The 22,259-nt window shown below is 46.9% G+C and overlaps 1 protein-coding gene across 4 annotated transcripts in view; it reads left to right on the plus strand.

The window, feature by feature from the left end:
• The window catches only part of CYFIP2 (cytoplasmic FMR1 interacting protein 2), a 134,323-nt gene that overhangs the window by 21,580 nt on the left and 90,484 nt on the right, over positions 1–22,259 (plus strand). For all 4 annotated transcript variants that reach the window (XM_059888174.1, XM_059888173.1, XM_024994229.2 and 1 more), the window contains 9 exons: positions 1,452–1,541; positions 8,129–8,206; positions 9,735–9,836; positions 12,074–12,255; positions 14,066–14,162; positions 15,140–15,268; positions 17,557–17,661; positions 20,223–20,314; positions 22,101–22,218. In XM_059888174.1, the coding sequence (XP_059744157.1) occupies positions 1,452–1,541; positions 8,129–8,206; positions 9,735–9,836; positions 12,074–12,255; positions 14,066–14,162; positions 15,140–15,268; positions 17,557–17,661; positions 20,223–20,314; positions 22,101–22,218 (993 nt within the window). The remainder of the gene's footprint in view (positions 1–1,451; positions 1,542–8,128; positions 8,207–9,734; positions 9,837–12,073; positions 12,256–14,065; positions 14,163–15,139; positions 15,269–17,556; positions 17,662–20,222; positions 20,315–22,100; positions 22,219–22,259) is intronic.

Raw genomic sequence — 22,259 nt, forward strand, 5'->3', positions numbered from 1 at the left:
ACCCCTAGAGCCTGCCTGGGTAATTACTTTTTCTTCGTGTATGTGAGAAGAGATCTTCAACTCCCCACAGCCCATAATGGCTCGGGGAAGCTGGTCACAGTTGTTTGCTTTTGCCCAAAAGAGGCAAGCTCGTGACAAACTGTGATCAGGTTGCTCAAAACTGTGATCCCACCGGGCATGGTGGGAAGGGTATTGGTGCAGCCGGAGTCAGCCTTGCAAATAGCCCCTTGTCTGAGTGTGCTGGGCAAGTACACCGTGTTAAGGAAGAGTAAGTTAATTGTAAATTTTTAGCTTTCTTGCTGTATTTGACCTTTTGAAAGTTCTGGGACTGCTAAATGAGACTAAGAATAAATGCATAGTATATTTCTAATTTCATTCAATGGCTTGATTTATTAAGCACATGCCTGAAGGTTCAACTCATCAAGTTGGTTTATTCACATTGTCTAACCCACAGTAAATTTTTAATTATGTAGATATCTTTTTATTATAAGCCATACAGCAAAATATAACAAATAAAATTTCCCTGAAACTATGTCTATATATACATGCATATATACATCCACTCATCTTTTTACCATTTAGATATATAACTTTTTTTTTTTTTTTACCAAAAGAGGATGGTAGAAGCCTCTATGATTTGACTTTTTTAATGTAAAATTTATCATGGGTATTTTTCCTGACAGTACTACAGTGCTACCATACTATTTTTAACCAGCACATAGTACCTATAAGCCCATTGTATGGATATGCTATTATTTATTTAGCCTTTTGCTGTTAATGGACATTTGGATGGTTTCCAGTTTTTTTATTACAAAAAATTACTGCAGTTATTATTCTTGTACAGAGGTATCTGCACCCTCTGGCAAATATTTTTGCAACAACGAGATGAAAACAGTGTATACCTTTCCTTTTCTTTAGTATCTTCACCTTTAAAAACATCTTTACATTTTTAATGCAATTTTTAAAGGTTACTTTTCATTTACAGCTATTGCAAAATATTGGCTATATTCCCAGTGTTATACAATACAACCTTGAGCCTATCCTACACCCACTAAGTGTGTGCCTCCCACCCCACCATTTTGCTCTTCCCCTTCTAGAAAAAAACCACTAGTTTTTCTTCTATATCTGTGAGTCTGCTTCTCTTTAAAAAAAAACACACACATCTCCACTTTTAACAGCTATTTAGGCTTGTATAGTTTAAGTTTTCACTTGTGAGGCTCTCTGGGTGAACCTGATTACCCATGGGAAGCAGATGCAGGCCCCGTCTGTGGCCAGCTTCTGCCCAGTGGAATGCAGGGTGGGATTTCTCGGTGGAAGATGAGAGGGCAGTGTGGAGATAGATTTCCCCAGAGAACGTGGGCATTGGCTGGCAGCAGTTTATTTCCTGGACACCCAGCCATCTTGAACCTGTTTTCCAGCCACTAAGTGTTCCTGTCCTTTAATCCCTGCAGGCTAACTTTGACACAAACTTCGAGGACAGGAATGCCTTTGTCACAGGCATCGCGAGGTACATCGAGCAGGCTACAGTGCACTCCAGCATGGTGAGTCTCCGTGGCCCTCAGGCGCAGACATAGCCCCTCCTTGAGGAGGCAGGGGCTCAGCTATTCCAAGAACCCACTGCCTCAGAAGGATCCACCTCCTCAAGCCCTTTTTCCCACCCCACCCATCCCCTCTCCATGCCTGGGGGTACACTGGTCCATATCCTCCAGCCTTCCAAATCCTGCTCACCTTTGGGGCCCAACTCTATTCACACTGTTTGCTTTCCTGAGCTTCTCTCTAGCTTTGGGGTTAACAGTTGATTAGATCTTGCCTTGTTTTGTACTTTATAGATTACTGGCTGTGTGGAATTTTGGCTCTTCACCAAAGCACAAAGTTTCTCAAAGTTTTGCAGTAACACATTCTTGACTGGAGGAAGCTGGTGGCCTAAATCATTCACAGACAGGGGCCAGTGGTTTGATGGGACTGTGTCTGACCCACCTGTGTGGGTACCTTCTCCCTTTGGCTTTCATGATTTCACCCTCATGCATCACTGACATTTAAGGAATTCAGGGACTTCCCTGGCAGTCCAGTGGTTAAGACTCTGTGCTCCCAGTACAGGGGGCAGAAGTGCAGTTGCTGGTTGGGGAACTAAGATCTCACGTGCTGCGCACATCCTGATCTAAGACATAAAATAAAAAGTTTAGTTTCTTTAAAAAGAACAAAGAACAAAAAAATTCCATGATTTCTCATTCACAGGCTCTGCCTACAGCTCAGCGGACCTTTCTCACTATATCATCGATAGCCTAAACCCTTGTCTCACCACACCCTGCCCATTCATTCAATAAATATTGTGTCCCTGGTACTTGATCAGACCCTGCTAAATGTTGAAGGGCTGGGGGGCGGGGGGCACGGCGTGTATGCAAGGACAGATGGGGTCTTAGTTCTCAATGAATCAAGTGGGAAGTAGACAAACAGCATTCTTTGAACATTTTCTGTGCAGGTATTTCAAATGCATTGTCAATTAATCATCACCTCAACCCTGGGAAGAATGTTTTATTACAATACCCATTTTATGGATGGGGAAAACGAAACTCCAGAAAAGTGAAGTAACTTACTCAGGGTCCTGCCATTGACAAATGACAGAGCTAAACCCGAATCTGTTTGACTATAAAACATGCTCTGGACAAGTCTTTGCAAACAAAAATGTACAAAGTTAAAGATAAAAGACATGGTTAAAGTTCAGAGTTTTTAAGTGGCCTTGAGGGGGTCAGAGAAAGCTTGTCGCAGGAAGTAGCTTTTGAGTATAGCTTTATGGCAACCCACTCCAGTACCCTTGCCTGGAAAATCCGATGGACAGAGAAACCTGGTAGGCTACAGTCCATGGGGTCGCAAAGAGTCAGACATGACTAAGCGACTTCACTTCACTTCACTTCACTTTTTGTATACTTTGCACACATACACACATTGTAACTATATGTGTGTGTGTGTATATATATATATATATATATATATATATATATTGTACTTTAAACTGTGTAAAATTTTCCCATATGTAATATCATTGGAACCTTATTACAGCCTGTGATTTGCAAAGAGATCGTTATATACATTTTAGGGATGAGAAAACTGAGACCTAGAGAAGTTAATAAGCAGGTTGCTCATCATCACACAACTAGTAAATCACAAGGTTGAACCTAGAATCCTGGACTTAGGATTCCCAGCTCTGACCTCCGCTGACCCACCCAATTAGAATTTTATCTGTCAGAGAGGAGATGGGGAGGGCATACCAGCTGGTGGAAGCAGCATCAGGGGAGGCTCAGAGGCAAAAGTTTTCGGAGATTGCCTGGGTTGGAACTGTGAAGTACATGTAGGGAAATTCTTGGTGATATTCATAACGGATTGGGTGCATAGAGAGTGTCTTAGTTTGCTAGAGCTGCCATAACAAAATACCACAGACTGGGTGACTTAGATAACAAATTTATCTTCTCCTGTTTCTGGAGACAAGAAATCCAGTATCAAGATGTCAGCAGGGTTGGTTTCTTCTGAGGCCTGTCTTTGCCTTCTGGCTGTGTCCTCACGTTGTCTTTTGTCTGTGTAGACACATGTAAGGTGTCTCTGTGTGTCCAAATTCAGTCAGGTTGGATAATGGCCTCATGTTAACTTAATCACCTCTCTAAAGGCCCTATCTCCAAATATACTCACATTCTGAGGTCCCAGGTCTAGGACTTCAACATATGAATTTGGGGGTGGGGGGTGACACAAGTCAGCCCATAACAGAGGGCTTTCATTCATTTAATTAAAAAAAAAAAAAATCAGTAGCAATAGACAGTTTCCATTAGTGAGGAAAATGTGAACAGAACTACACTTGAGAAATAAATTTCGCTTGTTAGTTTTGTGCAGAACGAGTGGTAAGGAGGCATGAGAGAGCCAAATAGATCAGTTGAGATAAGGTTATCTACCCTGAAGGTGTCAAGGGCCGGATGAGGGCAGTGACCTAAGGAGCAGCTAAGGGGTCAGGGATGTAGGAGGCACTGGAGGGCGACTCTGCCTGGCTTCGCAGTCTGCTGGGGGCTGGGGCCGAGGGAAGCTGAAACGATGCTGACTGAGGTTTCCTGAAAAAACCAGGTCAGGGGCACCAGTAGCGCAGTCAGAGGAGGGGCCAGTCCGGAGAGGGATTGTATTCCTTTTCTGTTGCTGCTGTAACTGATTATCACAGATTTGGTGACCTAAAATAAAACAGATTCACTTGCTTACAGTTCTTTTGGTCGAAGTTTGACATGGGATCTTAAAGGGTTAAAATCCAGGTGTTGGCAGGGCTGCGTTCACTTCTGAAGGCGCTAGAGGAGAATCTGTGGCCTTGTTTTTCCAGGTTGTAGAGGCAGCCTGCTCTTTGGCTCAGCCCCCTTCCAGCCAGCAGTCATACCACTTCAGTCTCTGCTTCCATCCTCACATCTCCTGCCCTGACTCTCACCTCCCTTAGGACCCTTGCCATCACACTGGGTCCACCCAATAACCCAGGATAACCTCCCCATCTCAAGGTTCCTAGCTTCATTCATCCTTTTGCCATGTAAGGTATTGTTTCCATAGGTCCTACAGTTTAGGTTGCAGACATCTTTCTGGGGGCCACTATTCTACTGATGCAGGGATAGTGTTGATAAGGTTTTAGGCAAAGTCCAAAATAGGGTGCACTGCTGATGTTCATGGATAATACCCAAACCTCACTTCCTCAACAGTTTCATCCTTGTACCCTGCTCAGACTTTGTCTAGAGTAGCTTATCAGCAGCAAGAGGCTTCATTCGATGTTCATCTTCTTGTATTACTCCTGCCCACACTGGAGCAAGGTGAATCTCTCAAAGGGCAGGATAGCCAGAGAAAAGAAGAAGAGGAGGAGAAAGTGTGTAAACCATGTAATTGACCAGCTACAAGGAACAGTCAAGGGTTCTTTGCTGGGAGTAGGATGGGGGCCTAGTGTCCAAAGTTAAGGGCTGAGAGGTATAGTCTGCCAGAATCTGAAACTTGAACTGAATTCACATTGGGTTAAATTATGGACCTACAGGATCTTACAAATATAAAGAACCTGAGAGATCCTTAGTCCTGCAGCTGTAAACCTAGCTGCACATTGAAATCACTTAGAAAGCATTTAAAAAAAAAAAAAAAACACTCATGCCTGGACCCCTCCCCCAGAGATAAAGATTTCATTCCATTGGAGTCCATCCTGGGCATCAGGAGTTTTCAGAGTTACCCAGGTAACTAATGGGTAGCCAGGTTGAGAACTAGTGATTTAGGCCAGAGAGCTCCAACTTCTGGGTTCTAATGCCTGGAGATCTGAGGTGGAACTGATGTAATAATAGTAGAAAGAAAGAAAGAAAGAATAGAAATAAAGTGTACAATAAATGTAATGCACTTGAATCCTCCTGAAACCACCTTCATCCCCCACCTTGGTCCATGGAAAAGTTGTCTTCCCTGAAACCAGTTTCTGGTGCCAAAAAGGTTGGGGACTGCGGATTTAGGCCAATTCTCTGCCTCCAAATGATGAAACCATGACATTTTCCAGGTAAAAGGTGGGTCAAAGCAGAGCCAAGAACAGAACTCAAATTCCCTGAGGCTCTATCCACCACACCATCCTGACCTCTATATTCCAGGCATGATTATACAACAAACCTTACTGATGGTCAGCTGAGCTGTCCGTAGGGCAGAGTCCACAGCATTCTTTTTCACTGGCCTGTTCCTAGCATGGAGCACTGAAGGGGAATACGTGAGTGCTCAGTGAAATGTTCAGTAGGTGAATGAGTGGGATACTAACACCTGTCAGTGGGCAGCTTGATGCTAATAATTAGACACATGTTCCCTACACGTTACTGTCACTTCCCTTTTCTGACACATGTTCTGAAGCAAAGGCAGCAGAAGACCCACAGACTTGATCTTGGTTCTCTCTGGTCTCAAGGACAACATGTTACTGATTTAAAGAGTTCTCTAAATTAAGAATTGAAAGTGTGACTCGTCAGTGACATTTGCCGTTGAAAACAAAACTATAAAAAGGAATAAGCTCCAAATTGAATCTGATCTTGTGCTAGGAAGATATTATGAAATAGATATGATGTGTGGGATAAAAATTAAATGAGAAAAGGCTCGTTTTTGTATCAGTATGAACATTTACAAAAGAGACGGCCTAGTAATACAATTTTTTTAGTATATTTTTTGAGATGTCCTTCATATAACATAAGATTCACAATTTAAAGTGTATAGTTCACTATTTTTATGGTAGATTCACAATGTTATACATTGTAAATGTTAGACATTGCCCCTGTCTAACTTCTATCACCACAAAGAGAAACCCCAAACCCTGTAGCAGTCCTTCCCAATTCCGCTCTCCCACAACCACTAATCTGGTTTCTATTTCTGTAGATTTGGTTATTCTGAACAGTTCATCTAAATGGATCGCATAATAGTGGTCTTTTGTGTCTGCCTTCTTTCACTTAGCATAGTGTTTTCAAAGTTCGTCCATGTTGTAGCATGGATCAGTACTTCATTCCTTTTCACAGATGCATACTATTCCTCTGCACGGCTACATCACATTTTATTTATCCATTCATCCATCGATGGACACAGTCGGGTTGTTTCTGTTTTTTGACTGTTAGAATAATGTTGCTGTGAGCAAGTGTGGAGTTTCACTGTGGACATATGCTTTCATTTCTCTTGGGTATATACCTCAGAGTGAAATTGCTGGATCATATGGTAACTCTGTGATTTAACTTTTTGAGGAACTGCCAGACTATCTTTTCCCTAGTAATACTCCAAACTCTCTTTACAGATTGCCTAGTGTGTATGTATTTTTGTGGGCTTCCCTGGTGGCTCAGTAGCAAAGAATCCGCCTGCAATGCAGGAGAGGTGGGTTTGATCCCTGGGTCAGGAAGATCCCTTGGGGAAGGAAATGGCATCCCACTCCAGTATTCTTGCCTAGGAAATCCCTTGGACAGAGAAGCCTGGCGGGCTATAGTCCATGGGGTCACAAAGAGTCGGACACGACTAAACCACAACCGTGTGTTTGTATTCAATTCTCACAAAACTCTCTGAGGTTGTTGTCATCATCATTATACAGATGACTGGAGAATTTTAGGTTAAGTGACTTCCTGAAGGCCAAAGGGCTAAGAAGTGGTGAAGCTGGGACTTCAGCCCTGATATTTGGACCCTGAGTTTAGGGCTCTTTCCACTGAAGCAGTTACTAGGTGAAGCAGTTACTAGGTGAGGTGAGTAATCAGATTTATTTTTCATGCTGTTGTTAATTTTGCCATCTGCTCTGTATTATTTTTAAAAATCTTAATCTTGATCTTAACCATCTTCCTCCATATGAAATAGCAACATGGGCTGTTATTAAAATGCAAACATTATAGCGCTGTGTGATACGAAAAGTGAAAGCTCCCATTTATCCAGCCCCACAGAGAGCTTGCTCCTCACAGTCTTGGTATATATTCCACCAAGATATTTTTCAATACACAGTAATATTGTGGTTAATCTTGAAATCATGTCCAACTCTTTGCAACCTCATGGACTGTAGCCCACCAGATTCCTCTGTCCATGGGATTTCCCTGTCAAGACTACTGGAGTGGGATCTTCCCAAGCCAGGGATTGAACTCACATTGGCAGGCGTATTCTTTACCACTGGGCTACCAGGGAAGTCCACACAATAATATACTTCCATAATTTTTACTCTTTTTTTTTTCAACCTACCTGCTGTGCATACTCTTTGGCTGCTTGCTTGTTTTCTTGCTGTCTGGGACAGCTTTTGCAGTTGGAACTAGTGCGTCTGCCCCACCTTTCTGAGGTAGCTGTCTGTCTTTGAAAAGTGTGTCGGGCTGATAGAGCCCTGGGGTGACTGATGAGGATAATTTAGGCCAGTGCTTCTCAAACTTATTGTGCACCGGGGAATGAGAGTTCCCTGGGGATTTTATTGAAAGCAGATTCAGATCCCAAAGGCCCAGGGAAGAGCCTGAGACTCTGCATTTCTAATAAGCAACCCCACCAGGCAACGCTGATGCTGCTGGTCCAGAGACCACACTGTGAATCCAAGGATGTGGAGGCAAGGGGAGCTGTTGAGAAGTCTCGTGGCCCTGGAGTGCTTTCTCCCTGCTGAGCGTGTTTTGCTTTTCAGAATGAAATGCTGGAGGAAGGGCACGAGTATGCAGTCATGCTGTACACCTGGCGCAGCTGTTCCCGGGCCATCCCCCAGGTGAGTCCTGCACCACAAGGGGTGGCTCCTCCCTCCACCCACCCCCATCCAGGTAACTGACCTTCTCCAGGCGACAGGGCGTGAAGCAGAGTCTCCTACCCAAGGGGGCTCACTGAACACATGCAGAGAGCATCCCATAAAACTGACACCAACTTTAAACAATTTCTCATTATCCTTTCATTTTGAAAGCAGTATATGCTAACTGTACAATACCCAAACCACTGCAGAAAGGTGTAAAGTAGAAAGCAAGACAGCCTCACCCCCTCCCTCCACCACCCAAATCGCCACCTCCCACCAAAGCGTAATCACTGTGGACCCTTTGCCGCATGTTCATCTGACTCTCTTTCCTCCAACAACATGAATATTTCTGATTATTATTTTGTAAATTATTGTCATTTACTAAAGCATGTTGTTTCTTATTTATATGGTTCCACCACTTGCTTTTTTCACTTCATTCTTTATAGCTGACTTTTTTCATGTTAACACATACAGATAGTATTTTTATCATTATCATATTATATTCATGGGTCCCACCATCACAAAAGCAACAAACCCCAAGTGTGTAAACAGAAACCATTCCTCTCCCTTGCTCACAGTCCTAACCCCCAGAGGGAACTGTTTACTAGCAGCTTGGTTCACACCCTTTCAGAGTCTCTGTACCTGTATTATATATGGGCACACCAGCACACACACAGTTTTGTGTTTTATTCAATAAAAACAGGATTAAATTACCCTTACTTTCCTGCAGCTATTTCCACCCAGATTTATGGTAGCAGTCTTTCCACGTCAGGTCAGAGATCTGTCCCATCAGCCCTAACGGTTACATTAATGATACTGCCTCGTATTAATACTTTATCCATTTAATCATTGACCAGTGGATGTTTAGCTCGTGCTGCCATTTCCACGATTTCTAAACAACAGTGTGAAGAATGTCCTTGTGTTTATTACCCTTTGCTGACTCTTCAGTGTCGATGACCTGTTAGCAGCCTTGTGTGCACATGCTGTGAACACACCTGCCATGTGCTTCTGATGTGCCGAAAACCCCTGGGCAGAGAAAATGGGCTCCTCGCTGGGCCCGGGTGTGCACAGGGGCTTTGCCCCGAGTGCACTCAGAGCCATGGACAGAACATTCTTCGCTGCTTAGAATCTGGCAGAGGCCCCCCTGGGGTAGTACTGAGGGAAAGAGGGAGGAAGACCCTGTAGGAAGGAGGGAGACCCTGTAGATGAATGTAAACCTGTGTACAGCACATGGCGGGGGCCTAGAACAGACTGTGGGGGAGGAGGGCTCTGTTCCGGGACCAGCTGGTTTCCTTCCTGCAGCCGATGTCTAGGGGGCAGTCCTGCCTAGAAGCACTCACTCTTCATCAGGGCTGCCCCAGCCTCCTCTCACTGTGTAGTCACCATATCACTTCTCATCCAAAATGAAGTGCATTCGAGGGTGAAAACGGGCCCTATTAATAAGACAGCAGGTGTGAACCAGGACTGCCTGGGCAAACCAGGGTGTGTGAAACCCCCTGTCTCCCTGCAGGTGAAATGCAATGAGCAGCCCAACCGAGTAGAGATCTATGAGAAGACGGTAGAAGTGCTGGAGCCCGAGGTCACCAAGCTCATGAAGTTCATGTACTTTCAGGTGAGGGGTCGGGGTGGGTCTGGGCCAGGACAACTGAGAAGGCCCCCACCTTCTAGACACAAGGGTCTGGATTTCTGTGCCGTGATCTTCATTCGTTCGTCAAAACACTGTCCAGTGCCCCTGACCCACCCCAGGGTGAGCAAGACAGACAAGCACCCTCCCTCCATACACTTCACATCCTAGTGGGCAAAGGAGAGTATTTTGGGTGGGAGGAGAGACTGACCATAAACAATACCCAACAGAACATGTGCTGTGAATAAAGTGCAATTAGCAAACCTCTGGCGTGGAGGGTGTTTGCGACATGGATGAACTTTAGGGCCAGCCTCAAGGGAGGTAGCGTTTGAACTGAGATCTGTATGATGTGAAAGAGGCGGGCAGGTGATGAACCAGGGGCAGATGATCCAGGCAGAAGGAACTGCAGAGGCAAAGGCCCTGCAAGCTCAAGAAGCAGGACGGGTTTAAGAAATGGAGCGAAGCCAAGGAGGCTGCACAGTGAGCTGAGTGAGTGAGAAAATGTGAGGTTGGAGAGGTGAGCAGGGACTCACTCATATAGGCATTATAGCTGTGAAAAGAACACAGATTTTCTTCAAGCATTACAGGAAGCTGTTGGAGGTTTCCAGTGACATGATCTGATCAGACTGTTGAAACAACGTTCTTGCTGCCATGTGGCTAGTGGATGGGAGGTGAGGGGCAGGTGTCAAGGGCGAGGGAGTGGAGGTGAGGGGAGAAGAGTAACAGCAGGGAGACCAGCTGGGAGGCCAAGAAGAGCAAGTGTTTAAAGGAGGAAAAGAAAAAAGATGGCCAAAGATTCCTGTGAGTGACAGGTAAGAGGGCAAGCTGGTTATCGTGGTTTTGTTGGAAGCCATTCAGGAATGCAGGCTGAGCAGTTTAAGCCCACCCTGTGCCTGGGTGGGAGCCCTGCCATGCACCCTGTGCCCTCCATGTGTTCTGCATGTGTTTATGAGCCTCAGAAGTAGACTTGCAAGCACTGGCCCAGGCTCAGCCCTGCGCCCAGCTCTGTGCTGGCCTCCTGAAAGTGGTGGGGAAGATGCAGATAGAGCCTTGAAGGCAGAGCAAGCCAGGGTTCTGCCACCTTCTGGCTGGGACCTTAAGTCATTTCAGACCTCTGACACCTTCAATATTCTCACCCTCTGGAAAGAATGCCCATTTCACAGGTTTTCTCTAAGGATAAATAAGGTCCATTAGTAAAGAGCCCTATTTGTAGAGCCCTTGCTACAGAGCAGGTTTACTAACTCACAGATGCTGTTATTAGCATCATGGACCTGCCTTCAAGGGGCCTAAGAGCTCTTTGGGAAGACAGTTCCAAGAGAGCAAAACTACCCAAAATGAAGTAAGTACTAAACTGAGGGCCTCCTGACAAGATGTATTTAGAGAAGGGAGGCTATAGAGTAATCGAAAACTCCTCTGTCCAGTACAGTCGCCAGTAGCCATGTATGGCCGTCTACTTGAATTCAAATTAAATAAAATATAAAATGCGTATCCTCCTTGGCACTTGCATTTCCAGTGCTCGGTACTCACATGTGATGAGTGGCCATTGTGTTAGACAGTGCAGATACAGAACATTTCCATCATCCTGCAAAGTTTTGTTGGACTTACACTCTGGAAGGATAAAGTGGCTTGATCTGGTCTTTGAAGGTCTCCCTATCTCCTTTCCTTGCTTTATTTTTCTCCACAGCTCATACCACATTCTGATATAGAGAATTTATTTGATATTTTGTTTTCTGTCACCCATCACTAGAATATAAGTTCCTTTGGGTAGAGACTTTTTTTTCTGTTTTGTTCCCCACTTTACCCCAGGGCCAAGAATGATGCCTGGCACATAGGAGATCCTCAATAAACAGCATCTATTGGATGAATGGAGCTCTTTCTCTGAGTGTCCCTCTCACTGTCCATTGCTACCCACTAATTGTCCGGTGCCTGCACTGTCCTAGGTGCTAGGAATCACACATGACAAGACAGCAGCTTTCTCAGCAAGGAGGGGGTGAATAAATTCATTGGTTTGGCTCACTTGGGGACAGGTTCTGGGCTTCCCTCTAGAAATCAGCTTAGGATTTCAGGACTCCTCTGAGGAAGACCTCTGGGCAGTTTTGCCTTTCTCTAAAAGTCCAGGCTCTGAGTAGAGCCCCCAGGGAGCCTTGACCAGCTCCCCACCAGGGAGCTCAGCAAGCTGCCCCACCAGGCTGCCCAGTCCTAACCCGCTGCCCCTCTGCCCACAGCGCAAAGCTATCGAGCGGTTCTGCAGTGAGGTGAAGCGACTATGCCATGCCGAGCGGAGGAAGGACTTTGTCTCCGAGGCCTACCTCCTGACCCTGGGCAAGTTCATCAACATGTTTGCAGTCTTGGACGAGCTGAAGAATATGAAGTGCAGTGTCAAGAACGACCACTCTGCCTACAAGAGGTCAGGGCTCCTCTCCCTCCCCTGCCCCATCTTCCTAGGCAGCCGGCCTGTGGGAGAGAGAAAACAGAGCCCTCCTAACAGGCTCAGAACCAAGCTAGCCACTCCACAGACACAGCAGGGTTGAGTCTGCCTCTGTTTTTGCAGCTTAAGGAGTAAGATACAGAGCTGAGCTTTGCAGAACTGGGTCTTGGCAGGGTTTTCTATCTCGAGGTGGAATCAAATCCTCATTTACCCCACCAGTGGAGCAGCATTTTCTGTGTCTCATGCAGTCTGAGATTATATTATGATTAATATAATCCTAAAATGGTCACAGGAGTCATTCTCTGCAAGAATCAGAAAGCCAGTTCAAACTGCTCATGTGAAAGAAGAAACTGGGTTGGCTCCCAGAACAGAAAAGTCCTGGTCTACCTGATCCAGGTACTCAGGTGATGCTGTTGATCTGGTTCCTTCTGCCTCTCAGCTCAGCTTTCCCCAGTGACCGCTTCATTCTCAGGCTCATGCCCTGTATGGCCTCCAGCAGCGTCCCTCCAGTCAGCATAGCAACCCCAGTTCCTAAGGAAGGAAAGGATGCAGCTCCTTGCAAATATTTTGCAAAAGCCCCAAGAAGGATTGTCCTTGCCTCAGCCTGGGTCCTGTGCCGATCCCTCCATCAGATACTATGTACGAGTATGTTGGCGTGGTGCTGATGGGGGCGGTGCTCGCTCTTGGGGTCCGTTGAGGGTCAATGGCAGCTCACAAGAAAGGACTGAGAGTGGGAGGCGGTCATTCTTCTCCAGAAATGTGTATACAGCCACCCCAAAGTGGGGGAGAGCAGGTGAAAGTAGCAAATCCACCTGTGTTGCTTGAGGCTCAAATAAGCTCCAAGGTGTCCATACATATGTCTTGGGAAGAGTTTGCCGTGTCATGATGAAGAGGGCCCCTGTCCTTGAACCACCTCCTCCTGGGGCTCCGAGGTAACCGGAGAAAGCAGACAACAGACTGATCCTCACTGTTTTATCCTCCTTAGTGAACTGAAACCTGTCAGTACCCAGAAGACAGAGCCCCATTCAGAAATGGCAATTTCACAGAGATTCCATAGACAGCTCATGGTACAGTGTCTTCCCCCCAAACTCTCCCCAGATTTGGCCAACTCCTGCCATCATGGTCACAGCTGACATGCTCTGGGGACTGGCTGGGACCTTGCTGTGTCTTGTCCGTGTTCCACGGTTCCTGGTGACACGGGCTGCACCAACTCCACCTCCAGGCCAGGCTGGAGAAGTCCCAGGGCAGTGGTTTCCCCCCTTCAAGGCCTGCTGTGTTCCCCACACCCATCATCCCCTCAGTCCCACCAGGTTAAGTAGACTTTTGCTTTCCCTACAATGTTTAGAAACATTGAGATTTTCCTATAAGCAACATAATACCCAAAAAACAGAACATTCCGCTGCTTGTGATTCTTCCCCATGACGTACCGTGTAGTTTTGCTGGAGGTCACTGCAAGGCTCGGGATGCCCGTTTCACTAGGTCTTACCCCTTGGGCTGGTTGATGGCATGCTAGCTACCCTTAAACTTGCCTAGTCTTTGAGCTTCAGTGCATTCTTGCTTCTTAATTTCAGGTACCCTTATTACAGGGGTGCAAACAGCTCCAAGTGAAATGACTCCAGAACAGGCTCTCCTTCGATGTTAGAGTCACTTGTGCCATTCAGAGCCCTGCAACTTCGGGGATAGTGTATCTGGGTTAGCTGGGAGCAGGGCCCGGCTGGGTTAGGTGGGAGCTGAGGTCCGGCTTAGGCCGGCTATTCATGAGCATCCCTCTCTACACCACCCTGTCCAGGGCAGCGCAGTTCCTGAGGAAGATGGCTGACCCCCAGTCCATCCAGGAGTCGCAGAACCTGTCCATGTTCCTGGCCAACCACAACAGGATCACCCAGGTGATGGCAAACCTATGTCAATCCTGACCCGGTGTCCTGGGACGCAAGCTGGGGCCTGGAGGTTGGGGGACCCACAGGCAGAGGAGCTCCGCCCAGATCATTCGTCCCCTCTGCTCTGCTCAAGCTTTAAGCTGCAGATTTAAGTGTCCCTTCCCAGCCACAGACGGCCCCTTCACCCTCTGCAGTTTGTCCTTAGAAAATCTAGCCAGTGTTCTGCCCCGGTATAGGTTGGTATAGGTTGAGAGCTTGGGTTCTGGAGTTAGACTGCCTTGTTTTCTCATCTTGGACCCTCCATTGCCCTACTATGATGCCTTGGGCAAGGTCTCAGCCTCCGTTTCCTCATCTGTAAAATGGGACTGTTTAGGATTGCAGTGAGAAATAAATGAGATACTATAGCATGTAGAGCTTAACAGACAAGGACATAAGATGCGGTTGTAGTTACCGCCGTGGCTTTCCCAGGATATTCCCACTCAACGGTGTGTCCCTTTGGAGAGAAGGGGCCTGGGATGGAGACCTCAGGTCTTCTTGTACAGGAAATGTCTTTGTACTGCCGAGTCCTGTACTGGGAGATGCCTGCTGGCCCATTTCTCCTCCACTGAGCTGGGTCTTCCCACTATCATCCTTGGAGACATTTGGGGCTCAGTCTACACACACCCTCAAAACTAAGCTGAGATGACCACAGGCTGATTGCTATAAAGCTGAACTGCTTTTAGTTCAGCCAGATAAAGCATTTCTAACCATGAGAACTGCCAGGAAATACAACAGAAGCCCCTAAGGGGCAAGCCCCTGCCCTCGGTGATGTGCAGCAGCTCTGACCAACCACTGTAGACACTGAGGAGAGGTTGCAGGCTCCCCTCCACCTGATGTGGTCGGCAAGGCCGTGCACTGCCCCAGGGCCCAGCAGTGAGCCATCCTGGGTGCTGTAGGTGAGGAGGATGCAGGACAGGGGCTAACCAGAGGGGGGCGCTGCTGTTTAGTGTCTCCACCAGCAACTGGAAGTGATCCCAGGCTACGAGGAGCTGCTGGCCGACATTGTCAACATCTGCGTGGATTACTACGAGAACAAGATGTATCTGACCCCCAGTGAGAAGCACATGCTCCTCAAGGTACAGCTCCCTCGGTCATACCCCCTCACCTCCTTCTTATTTAAAATCATTTTAAAAGGTTGTTTCTTTCTTCTTGCTTAAGCATGAGTGCAGATCTTACTATACAAAAGGTTTTGTAACCAATTTTTTCCATTTGATATGCTGTGTACACCTTTCTAGACAGCATTAAGGCTATGTCTACAATGTGACTTTTAAAGGCTACCTAGTATTTCATTATATGGGGACATTATTATTTAACAAATCCCCTATCACTTGGTATTTGTTTGTTAAAGTGCATTGAAACTCTGTGGCGTTTTATGTCCATACTCTTGTTAAGTCAGACATCCTAGAGGAAAATTGCCAACCTAAAGGGGAAGGCAAAATCTTATAGCTTTTACTATATTTTGTCAAAACGGTCATGTTTGTCTCATCAGTTTACACATTTCATTTTTAAATTATCAAGTGATGTTTATCATTGTGGAAATTCTGAACAGAAAAGCATTAAAAAATCGAATCTCTTTTAATCTTTCCACCCAGAGATAACACTTTTAGCGTTTTGATGTCTATCTTTCTCTTTTTTTCTGTGCTGATGTATTTTCAACATATGCAGTTTACATAAATTATGTATGTGTATTATTTATCCCATTTCATTAAGTGCATTTGGAATAACACGCAGCCCTTAAATAATGTTGTATGGATGAGTTCCCGTTTCTTTAGCCATTATTCTATCCTTAGCTGCTTAGGTTACTTCTAACTTCTCTCTGAAAACAATAGCACTGAAATGAATAACGTTCTCCATACTCTTTATACACACTGCATCACCTCTTTAATTTCTTTCTTCCCTTTCAGAGTTCCCCTGGTGATTTGACTTTTTCTTCCCCTCCATGTTGCCTCTTATTTCCAGAATACCAACCCTGTTGGTGTTCCCTTCTTTACATTTCCATAGCATCTCGAAGAAGGTTGCAGGAGAGTGTGGCTTTGTGACTCATTCACTCTGGCTTCCTCTGCACAGTCAGAAATTCAGAGAAGTCACCCAGAGTTCAGCAGCCTTTCTCACACCAGTGCTATGTCCAGGCAATTACCACAGCTCTGCCCAGAATTGTTGCTTCCACAAACTAGGTTACTAAACCCCACTTCACCAATCATCCTTACATGCTGCTATCAGATTCTCAGGCTCTTCATTTCTCTTGCCTGCTTTTAATCCTCCCACATCTCGGCTTCCCAACCTTCTCCCTCTCAATTCTCAACCTGGCCTCTTGGAGTTTTGCAGTTTCTCTACAGTGTGTTAGTAAACTCAGATGCCAGCAGGGGGCGCCTTTCACCTTAAATGGAAAAGTCTGGCACACCCCCTGCAGAGCCATAAGTACCCATCCTCTAGCCCAGTCCCTTAGGTGTCAGTCATGACTAATCCCCCGTCACATAGCAACTGCGAGCCGAGGATGCTGCTTTCAGCCTAGTTGTTCAGGCTCCCTCGGGCTTGCTGTACATTTGACAAAAGGAGCAAAGTAAGCCAGCGTGCAGGAAACTATTGGGTTGGCCAGAATGTTCATGCTAGTTTTTCCGTTACATTGTATGGAAAAACCCAAATGAACTTATTGGCCAACCCAATATTATATGGACTGGAATGTTTAGAATCAGCCTGTCAACCTGCCTATAGGGCACTGTCAGCAAAAACGTGTTCTTTTTGTTAATGAAATCACCGATGAGATTCCTTGGGAATCTTTGTTGTAGTTTCCTTGGGAAAAGGGGTGAAGGGTTTCACATTCCTTTACCATCTAGTGAGTATGCATCAAGTGCCCGCAGTGTTTGCCAGGGCCTGGGGATGCAACAGCAGCACCACTCAGTCTTTCTCGAGGATCTAAGTGCATACATGCTGTTAGATCCCAGTTCAGATCCTATCTCTGCAGCTGTGTCTAACCTCTCTGTGTCTCCAGCTCCTCATCTGTAGAATAAGGTTATCATATAGAATTTGACTCATAAGATGGTGAGAATTAAGGATAATGTCTTCTAAATACCTAAGCATAGACTCTGGCCCATGGACTATGGGCTTCATGAGGACTCAAGAAGTGGCCACCACAATAATAAACAAGAGTCCTCTGCATGTCTTCACAGAAATCACATTTCTGATTGAGATTAGTTCTACGTGTCCTTCTTTGTGACAACACATGGGTTTTTGAAATAGAATATGTCACTACAGGGGGTGTGGGTGTGCACATATCCACATCTGCTTTTTTTTTTTTTTTTTTTGGTTTTTTGGAACGTTTCCAATGGATGTGACTGGCTTCTGTCTCTGCCTCTTCTCATGCTAGGTAATGGGTTTTGGTCTGTACCTGATGGATGGGAATGTCAGTAACATTTACAAATTGGATGCCAAGAAGAGAATCAACCTCAGCAAAATTGATAAGTTCTTTAAGGTCAGCACCTGGGGCTGGGGCTGGGCAGTGGGCCAGGGGGTGGTCTCTCTGGGGAAAGGAATGAAATTAGGCAGCAAAGTGTGGTGCTTATTGATTAAACTATGGCTTGAAGGATCCCAAGAGGAGGAGGAGGATAGATACAGGGGCCCTAGCTGCCTTGGGTGGAGGAATCCACGCTATTGAAGGTGTGTGCCTCAGTCTCAGAACATAGCCAGAAGGCCTTGCAATGCTTTCCACACACTGCTTTTACACTTGTCTGAAACCCCTTGCCATCTAAAGAAAGACATGTGTCCCAGAAGACAGAGCCTGCTTTAATTTTCAGTATAAATCAGAGCTCACAATTACAGGATTCACGTTCACAAGCTCACAGACTCTCCTGGCCCACCAGAGGCCTACTCCGCTCCCAACCTCTGGGCAGAATGCCTTATGGGGTCCAGCCTGCTCTCAGTCCATTCCAGTGCCTCAGAGACTTCATCTTGTGGTCCAAAATCTTTAACAACAAACCTTGAGGTCTGCCTTTGAGGTTTTTGCAAAGGGATTTTCTACTTTGGAAGTCAGTTCCATATTGTCAGTGTGTCCTAGCATCAGGCACTTCAGGTATGGAGTAGAGCCTCTGAGATCAGACATGGGAAAACCAAGCTTAAATTAAAAGTGGATCCCTTTGAAGATGTGGCTGGGCCTGGGTCTCACTGACTCTTGGAGGTTAATGGGGAAGTAAGTCACCCAAGGGGCTTCACAGATGGTGTTAGTGGCAAAGAACTAGCCTGCCAATGCAGGAGACAAGAGACGCTGGTTTAATCCTTGGACAGGGAAGATCCCCTGGAGGAGGGCATAGCAACCCACTCCAGTATTGCTTCCTGGAGAATCCCATGGACAGAGAAGCCTGGTGAGCCACACTCCATGGGGTCACAAAGAGTCAGACACGACTAAGTGACTTAGCACGCATGCACAAGTCACCAAAAGCATCCTAAGGCTTGGCTTGGCTTCTTTTTGAAGCCAGAACTTTCATTTTTCTCTAGGACTGCCCCAAATGAAAACTGGGCTTATCTGGGGGGAACTAGTAAAGTCCACCCCTGCTTAAATCCACATAAATGCGATGGGGGTGGAATTGAAGACCACAGTCTCACCTCACACAGACCTGGGTTTTAGTCTCTCTCTTCCACTACGTAACTGGGTGATGTTGGGAAAGTCACAGAGCTTCTCTGAAACTGAGCTCTCTAACCTGAAAAATAGGAATGCTAAGGGTGTCTACTTTATGGGGTTCCCTTGAGGATTCAATGAGCGACATAGATGTCAGAACCCTGGGTTATAATTCTGGCCCCTTGGCTTCTAGCTGGTCTGACTTTGTGAAAAAAAATCACTCTAGCTGAGTTGTCAAAGCTTCAATTTGTCCATCTTGTTAAATGGGAATAATAGTAGTACTGATCTCACTCAGCTATTCTATGGAGTGAGATAACTGTTTTCTGTTTTGCTTAATAGACTATTTTTTAAGAGCAGTTTTAGGCTCACAGCAAAATTGAGCAGAATGAACAGACATTTCCCATATAACTCCTATCCCTACACATACCCAACCTCCCCCATTATCACAACTCACCAGCAGAGAGGGACATCTGTTTTAGTCCATAAATCTGCACTGTTGACACATCATTATCACCCAGATCCCAGAGGGTGCAGTAGGGATAACTCATGGCATTGTGCATCCTGTAAGTTTTGACAAACGCATAATGACTATATCTACCATTGTTGTACTTTGTTGCTCGGTTGTGTCTGACTCTTTGTGACCCCATGGACTATAGCCCACCCGGCTCCACTATCCTTGGGATTCTCCAGGCAGGAATACTGGAGTGGGTTGCCATGCCCTCCTCCAGGGGGTCTTCCCAACCCAGGGATGGAACCCAGGTCTCCTGTGTCTCCTGCATTGGCAGGCGGTTTCTTTACTGCTGAGCCACCAGGGAAGCCCCTCTATCTACCATTGTGGTCTCATACAGAATAGTTTCACTGCCCTAAAAGTCCTCTGCTTTTGAAGGACTTAGCACTGTAGTGCCTCATGAATCAGTGAATACCAGCCTCCCCACCATTAGTCCTCCTCTTTGGATGGGAGTCGTCTGCCCTCTGGTGTTGGGTGTTCAAGGTTTCAATTCACCTTGTGGAGTTTCTCAAAAAGGTCACTCCCAGCCAGTGGAATTCAGGCCCTCACATCTGGTCCAGAGTTTGAAACAGCGAGGAGCCTTTAATCCAAGGAAAATTAGAGCAGATAAGACCCTGCCCTGGGAGGCAGGCCATCTGGCTCTCGTTCTTCATCTGTTCTGCCTGCTGGGTAACCTTGGACAAGTCTCTTTGCCTCTCTGGGCTCAGATGCTGGAACATAGAGATGGTTGGAGGCAGAGGAGGACCTGTAGGCTGGCTAAGGCTCTTTGTGGTTCCAGGGTCACATGGTAGCAACATCAGAGTCAGAACTAGGGGTCAGCCCGGAGGCACACATGGAGGCCTGGCTCTCCCAGTGGAAGGCAATGCCGGTCCCTCCCTCCGTGTCTCACAAGCTGTGTTTGCTTCCTTTGCAGCAGCTGCAGGTGGTGCCCCTTTTCGGCGACATGCAGATAGAGCTGGCCAGATACATTAAGACCAGTGCTCACTATGAAGAGAACAAGTCCAAGTGAGTGCCTGCCGTAATGTCTCTCGGCTCCCGCAAGGACGCCCAGCCCGGGCAGGGGGCCGAGGGGCCATTTCAGCCCCTCCCCTCTCCCCAGACCCTGGGCAGGTGGAGTCTGTCCATCACTGGCTCCTGTCAGAGGGGAGCAGTGGATGGTGATCTGAGCCCTTTTGCACTCAGCCTTTGCTGCCAGGGTTCAAAAGCGCTCAGAGCACAGCCCCGCCCCTTCTCTGTCCCCGTGGTGGCCCATGCCACCTGCAGGGGGACAGCAGGAGTCCTCCTGCCCCCCAGCAAGGGGAGGAGTGCTGGCCCTCAGTGGTCAGATGGAGCGAGGTGGCCTTCTTCTTCATCTCGCTGGTTCTCTCCTCAGGTCTTGTGTCCATGCAGTAAGTATGCCGTGCAGGGTATAGTACCAACAGTTCCAGCTGTGAAGTGGGTCAATGGCCTCCTCCAAGGTTGTTTTATAAACCACCCTCTAGGTCATCTGTGCTAAGATCTGGGGTATCAGCACCTCATGGAAGTTTGGGGAACACTGGGCTACAGGCTTGGCTACCCCTTTGATCTCTGGCCTTGTTAAGGAGGCTTCTTCTGCCTACATTTCCACCAGAGGGGGACAAACCATGTTTTCATCAGGGATGAGGGAATTAAGGCCTTAAAAATACGTAAATGCAGAGTCCTTGAACTCCACCACCTTTGAGCCACTGCAGATGAGTCTCACCAGGGAGAGCTTCGTAACCCAGTGGCTGCTGGTATGTGAGGAGGTCTTCCAGGAAAAGCATGGAGTCCCAAATGCTGGACTTATTTCCTGTGTGAATTCTTAGCCACCTGAAGGTGGTTGGAGTGGTGATGTGCTCAGGGTGGGGGGCAGGGGCTTGAGTGATGTGTCCCCAACCCACACAGGGAACTCAGGATAAAGGTTGTGTCAAAGTATAGGCATGAGGAAGTGTCAGCATTCTCAGTATTGTCTAGAGCGCCCCTTCAGAGCTCCTTCTGAAATAGTAAATTCTCCCTAAATGTGTATCTGCCTTGCTTGGTGCCCATGCTTAGTCTGTCCACCTGGTCACCCGGCACCAGATGGCAGAAGACAGTGACCGGGGTTGTCTTTTGTTCTGTTGGCAAAGGAGAATGCAGACTCCCATTCATTGATTTCTTCCCCAATTTAAGATGTTTTCTCAAAGATCTCTTTTTTAAAAATTGAGGGAAGTGTTGTGGAGAAAGAAGAGAGAAAGAGGGAGAAGATGAGGGCAAGAGAGAGCAGTGCCTCTCAGGATGGCTGTGGCTTCCTCTTGGTGAAGAGCTTCCCTGTTCCCCGCTCGCTGTTGCAAAACAGATACAACCCCATTAGGTTTTTCCAGTCCCGCCCAAAGGCCTTTGTCAATGGCAGCTTCACCCACAGGACACAGTGCTGCCAGAGTCAGTTGACAGATCTGGGAGGTCACCCACCTTGCTTTTTCTTAGCTTGGATTCCAGCCCTTTGTAGCCCTAGAGAGGCTGCAAGTCCCTCCCCGCTCATGTGACTGGTAAGTACTGTGGACACCCGTTACCTGGGAAAGTGTGATTGGGCCTTAGAAGAGGCCAGCCCCAGGTAGGAGAAGGAAAGTCTTTTCCATGCAGCCTGCAGTCCCTACGGTGGAATTTAGCAGGCACTGTTGCTGGTGGGTAGGACACCTCTTGGTTGTTCCCAGTGGAGCCAGTCACGTTAGCTGAGCACCAAGACTAACTAGTGGATGGAAGGAGCCTGCCCCTCCCAGGGCCAGGACCCACTCCGACCCCCTGATTTTCTGCCCAGGTGGACATGCACCCAGAGCAGCATCAGCCCCCAGTACAATATCTGTGAGCAGATGGTTCAGATCCGTGATGACCACATCCGCTTCATCTCGGAACTCGCTCGTTACAGCAACAGTGAGGTGAGCTTGCTCTGGCTGGTGGGATGGAGGCCCGTGTGGGA

The sequence above is a fragment of the Bos taurus genome, chromosome 7, assembly GCF_002263795.3.
Source record: "Bos taurus isolate L1 Dominette 01449 registration number 42190680 breed Hereford chromosome 7, ARS-UCD2.0, whole genome shotgun sequence".
Taxonomy (NCBI): Eukaryota; Metazoa; Chordata; class Mammalia; order Artiodactyla; family Bovidae; genus Bos; species Bos taurus.